Source organism: Erithacus rubecula (genome assembly GCF_903797595.1).
Source record: "Erithacus rubecula genome assembly, chromosome: 4".
NCBI classification, from domain to species: domain Eukaryota; kingdom Metazoa; phylum Chordata; class Aves; order Passeriformes; family Muscicapidae; genus Erithacus; species Erithacus rubecula.
The window spans coordinates 20,694,088-20,699,929 of NC_136686.1; the positions used below are offsets into that span (position 1 = coordinate 20,694,088).

The 5,842-nt window shown below is 44.1% G+C and overlaps 1 protein-coding gene across 1 annotated transcript; it reads right to left on the reverse strand.

Moving 5' to 3' along the window:
• CSRP2 (cysteine and glycine rich protein 2) lies at positions 1-5,003 on the reverse strand. Its single transcript, XM_079304168.1, has 5 exons — positions 4,845-5,003; positions 2,759-2,927; positions 1,630-1,762; positions 914-1,007; positions 1-309 (listed from the first exon to the last, which is right to left on the reverse strand). Exons 1-5 carry the CDS (start codon positions 4,954-4,956, stop codon positions 233-235), a joined length of 585 nt encoding a protein of 194 aa, XP_079160294.1. The 5' UTR covers positions 4,957-5,003; the 3' UTR covers positions 1-232.
• Positions 5,004-5,842: the final 839 nt, after the last annotated feature.

Below are 5,842 nucleotides of genomic sequence, written 5' to 3' on the forward strand. Positions count from 1 at the left end.
TTTAGGGTATATCAACAAGCAAAGCTTTATTGAATTGATACTCAATATTAAAAGTGTTACAGTGTGATACACAAGGCAAGGAAAAAAGCAGTGTGTGTTTGTTTTTAAAATCATGGGCTGAACATACACTACAGTAACTAGTATCTGTTTCACAGTAGTTAGTAACATTTAGAAAGCTCTCTTGTTCCTTCTAGCAGGATTGCAGCAGAGCTGGAAGGCATTTTTATCCCCCTCACTGAGCGTGAACCAGGGCACCTGCACCCTGGCCATACCCAAATCCCTTGGGGCCAAAGTTCTTCGCGTAACAACCTGTGAGAAAGATGAACACACAGTAGCTGAGTCTTCTGGCATATTAATTAATAACAGCACTGTCTAGGCTAAGCCTCTCAGCCTCTAAGCCTCTCCTCAGGCACTAGAATATCCTCCTGGGAAGCAACACTTAGAAACATTTTGTTAAGCCGCATAACTAACAGGACTAAACTCGGGAGCCAGGTCTCTTTGGTCCGTGTAGCTCCCCACCCACTCCAAGACAGCAATTCACAGATTGGTTCTGTGGCTTGATATCTGTTAAGGCATTTGTTGTCATCAAACATGTATGGACACATCCATCATGTGTAGATCAAGTTTATATCCACAACCACTCAAGAAGGCAGGATGTTAGCTGGCTTGTTTTCTTACTCTGATCAGGCATAGGGCAAGGCTGCTGCTGCATTTCTCAGTACCTGATGTTTTATTTGATGTAAACAGCAGCTTCAGTAACATCTATTTCGTTTTACTCTATTCCTATGATTTACAGAGCACTTCCATGTGAACATGAGCCTGAAAGTCTCTGATATCAGCAATATATTGACTATTTGTCCTTGTAAGACATTACCTTGAACCATAAACAAATGATCTTTGATTCTTTTCTCACCTTTACAATAGATTTCTCCCTCTTTTTCAGTTAGGGTTGTAGATTCTAGGCTTTTTCCACACTTAGCACATCGAAAGCAGTTCTTGTGCCATGGCTAGAGAAAAATAAAAATAAAAAAGATAGTATTAATACATAGGATGCCCAAGTTGGTAAAAAAAACAAACATATTAACTGGAGATTTCTGCATCACTGTTGATTATACTCTGTTGCAGTGAAAACCAGCTGAAGTGCACCAGTAGCAGATGAGCATCTGCATTTCTGTGAGCAGCACACCCAGCACCCTGCTCAGAGCAGCATTCTGAAAGGTTTGGGCTTGCCATGATCAATTGGGAGCACACCGTGGCTCTCTATAGTGAGTGAGTCTGACTGTATTTTCAGAGATCATCCCCCTTTTGCTGGAACATTCAGCCTCCCTCACAAGCTGCACAACTAAAGATTACTTCTTCTTCTGGGTGAGAGGGGCTTCTGTAGTCTGCTTCAAGTCTCTAGCATGAGATGATATTCAATCTTCTCTTCTGAAATTTAAGGTGATCATTCACCCTGCATTTCAAGTGCTTTTTTTTTTCAATTAAGTTGATTGATTTGACTATTTCCAGTACAAGAAATGCAATTTTAAGGTAACTGCCTGCAGTTGGTTCCCTGCTGGGATGGACATAAAACCTTGCTCAATTTTAAGTACACATAGCAAGTACAAAACAGCACATGCAGTTCCTTACCTTTCCAGCTCCTATTACTTTCTCTGCTGCATAAACAGAATCTCCACACCTAGAGCATTTCTCTGTCCCTCCAAACTTCTGAGCAAACTTGGAAGGGTTTGGATTTGTAGTGGGCCGGTGAGGAGAAGGCGTGCTGAAAGAAACAGGACGTTAATTTTCTTTACTCTTTTACTAAATGATTTCTTGCTCTGCTTAGAAACATGAACCAGCATCCAGCACATGGTACAGAATAGAGTACTGCTGCAAAACTGGGGAAGTAAGTTACCAGCACGGCTATCCAATTACACTTGGTAGGGGAAAAACCAAAGCCATGACAACAAAAAGTGAAAGGTCATGTTTTAATGGATAAAAAGAAGCTTCTGTAAAGGTAAATTTCCTGAGAAGCCTTCCCCTTTTCACTTAACTAGAAGACCTGAACTCTATCAGAACCTGGATTTTTCAGATAGTAAGCTACAAATAATTCTGTTAAGTTCCTGTCCACTGATCATAATCAAGAACCAATGAATCACTGAACCTGGCTGGAAAGCATACATCATGTAAACATTAAGCAATAATTTGGGAACTTGCATGAAGCAAATTGTGAGACATACCTCAGCTTCTTTCCACATGCTTTGCTTTACAGCAAGAAATTAATCAGACTAGGAACGTTTACTGTTTAATGTCATTTTTGGTTTTGGCTATAATTAAGCCCAAATGGTTCTTCATTTGCTAGTTAAAAATTCATTCTGCTTGTAGCCCCAGATCCTCAGCTGTCCAAATCCATCCCTGCAAGAACCGGTTGAACATTGCCATTTCCAGCTTATTTAGGAGAGCAATGTGAGACCCACAGTCACCTCTTTGAGCTCATGCAATGCCATCAGCAAGCTCTATAATCCAATCCCCTCTGGCTCATTGATAGGATGAGTGTATCTTTGCTCACATTAACTCCTGCTTCTACTGCTCTGACTCACACAGTCACCAGTGGGAGCTTTGTACAATGCAGGTTCAATGCCCTGCACTCAACTAGACTGGGGTATTTTGCAGCATTTCTATTCTAAAAATGAACATAAACAAAATCCAGCCTGAAAGACTCCTCTGAAAACAGTACTGAAGGACAAGGGTCATGCACCCCTCAATTCAGTTCACTCACCTCTCAGGCTTGATGCCTAGTCTCTCTCCCCTGTCCATGTTCAGCGTGCCTGCCCCTTGGCCATATCCATAACCTTTTGGGCCATACTTTTTCCCATAGCAAGATTTGCAATAAACTTCAGCATCATGGATTGCTACAGTTGTGCTGTCCAAGTTTTTCCGGCAGACCACTGGACATAAAAAAAAAGTTAAACTGCCTTAAGTGACTATTTCCGTCAACACATATAGTAAGCCAAAAATCAAGTGAGAAGTGATGTTATGGATTTCCTTGTCCAAAATTCTTCCCATTAGGCTGTGGGACCACCAGAGATTAGAGGGAGCAAGTTGCTGCTTCAATTTCTGAATTCTGCTTAGCCCCATAAAGGGCTTTATTCCCTCCCACCTCTTCATGACCGTGACATTTAAAACCTGGAAACTTGCCGTGGTTTGATGAACAAGGCTGCTCAGAAACCCAGAGAGGGCAGTCAGCAGTTTCCCTTGACAGATGCCATACAGCATGAAGCAAAAGCCCATCAGGACAGAAGAGCCCCTGTCCTGCCCTTTTGGCAAGCGTGGAGCTGGGAAAAAAAACAAACCTTCAAGGTTTCCTCTCCCTCCCACCTCAGTACTGCGTCAGGGCAAAGCTGGGGCTGGTTCACAGCTGTCACCAGAGGGGCTGTGCTTTCCTGGCATTCCTACATTGTCCTTCAGCACAATGCAAGCCCTCTACTCAATGTTAGAGTAGAAGGGAGAACTATTTCATTCTTAAACCTCCTTTTGTATGCCAACTGGCACATTCTTTCCATCTGCAACAGCATTATGCCTATGAAAAAGAATTTGGGGAGAAAAAAAAAGAAATGCCCTCAAGAATTTTTTGTTTAAAGATTTAAATGTCTTCAAAACACTGGATGACTTTTGCTTATGGCCATCATTAGCTCCAAGGTTCTTTTTATAAGACACTAATATCCAATAAGTAAATCAATTAATGCATATTTGTTAAGTCTATGGACTTTAACCCCAACCCCAACAAGTATGCACTAAGGAAAACCATGTATTCAGACACACTAGAGCCATTGTTTTACTGCAAGTTCCAGGTTTCTTTTAATAGCAACTCCCATAAAAGGCTGAAAATGAGGCAGCTGAGGCATCTAATCTTTGTTTTTCATGACCACTGTAGAGCTCAAGGAAAGGAGCGTAGGTGTGCCGAGGCTCTCAATGCCAGCACAGCACACCAAGGTTAGGCAGCAGACTTAACAGCAAACTTATTTGAGGGGCCCAGCTGTAACTGCAGCCAATGAAGGCTAAACCCTAGCCCTGCCCATATGTATTAATCATCAACAAGTAGGGCAAAAAAGTACCTCATGTTTGCAATAAGGTAAAATTCTCTGATTCAGACAGAGGCTGGCTGCTTGCAAAGTAGGAGCCTCCGATTCACAGGGACCCTTTGTTCCCTTCATCTAAGCAGAGGTATTTTCAGCAGAGAAGGCGATTTTCAATGCCTCACTGGGCTCGTTGGTTGGACTGGAAAATAATGCTTTGGACTCCTTTCATCTGAAATAAACCACAGGCCTCTGTGCCAAGAAAGTTTAGGCTTTTGGCTGTGCTAAAGCATCAACAACTTGGCTGTGCTCGTGTGTACTGCTGTCCTGGTCTGCACAGGACTCCAGGGCAGCAGTTTGATAACTGTTCCTTCAGCTTCTGCCAGCCCCAGGACCACGGGGAGAAGCCCAGCTGAGCTCAGATCAGTGCAAACAAGGCTCTGCCACTGGGCTTCCTCTTCTCCATAAGCAACACTTAATCCAGGTTTCCAACCTCAATATCCCTTAGACTCCTGAGGAAAAGGCTGGCAAGAGTGCAAATGGGTGTTCTCTGTTCTGAGATGTACATCCCACCCCCTGATATGGCAAAACCTCTCCAGAAGCTGAGCTCTCCCCTCAGGACTGCCGAGCCCAGGACACACATGGGGAAGCAGAAATCAATCCTAACACATGGTCACCTCTGGCCACTGGCATCCCCAGTACATCACAGGTACCCGCTGAGTCTGGGGCACCTGTGGACTGTGTGACCCCCACAGGTATATACCAGGAGAGATTTTGCAGTATACTTACTGCAGAGGAAGCAGCAGCGGTGGAAGCTCCTCCCGTCGCACTGCACCTCCTCAGCGTGGTACACGGTGCGGCCACAGGCGCCGCATTTGTTGCCACCTCCCCAGTTCGGCATGATGGTTCTGTGTGCCCAGCCAGGCAGGAGGGGAGAAGGGGAAACTTTGTTAAACAGTGTCCTCCACCACCCTGGCCCCAGCACAGCTGGGGGGGTTACATGCTGCTTTAAACCAGATCTGTGAAGTTGGTGTAGCATCAGAGCACAACCCTGCAATTTCATCAACTGTTACAAAACATGACCTTCCACTGCGTGAGAAGTTTTTGGGACCAGTTCAACTTCCCAGCTCTTCAGATGCCAGACCAGACTTAAAGGCTTAGGCGGGCTCTCTACGGTTATTTGTAAAAGCAGACAAACTGGCAAGGGGAACAGAGACCACTGCTGCTGAACAGCAACAAAACAGAGACACGGTCTTCATGAGCCATGTCCTCTGTCCCTGCCTGGGGATTTTGAAAGTTACATAAATTGGATATGCACAAATTACTGTTTCATGCACAAGAGCTTTACTGTACCTGGAACAAATGTCCCCCCAGATGGATATAATTTCAGTTTCTATGCTTCATTAATGCTGGGCCTCTTGTCTGGTAGAAGCAAACCAATTGTGCCAACAATGGCATTTTGTTTTACTGCAGGCCTTGTCATTTTGGATGTGGTACAAGCCAAAGTTCACTTCACTGGAAAACCGCTTATTAATTAGGGTTGTAGGAACTTTGTGAACTCCTTTGAGATCACACCTGCACTTCAAAGTTTAGGGGAATTATTTTCCAGGGACTCCACCCCTGTTACACAAACTGCACCTTTACCAAGCAAGTATATCAACCAAACCCAACTGCTCACGTTAGCCACAGCTGATTTAAAAGGAAGTTAAACCCCCTCTCCTGCATTACTTGTAATGGACACTCAGAAAACCATGGGGACAGGCATCTCACCCATTGTGTTAACCTGC

Excerpts from the sequence above, each read along its gene's own strand:
- CSRP2 (XM_079304168.1), bottom strand. The coding sequence starts at position 4,956 with ATGCCGAACTGGGGAGGTGGCAACAAATGCGGCGCCTGTGGCCGCACC. Across the intron at positions 2,928-4,844 it reads CCGCTGCTGCTTCCTCTGCA|TGGTCTGCCGGAAAAACTTG; the intron begins GTAAGTATACTG and ends TTTTATGTCCAG. Across the intron at positions 1,763-2,758 it reads CTAGGCATCAAGCCTGAGAG|CACGCCTTCTCCTCACCGGC; the intron begins GTGAGTGAACTG and ends TGTTTCTTTCAG.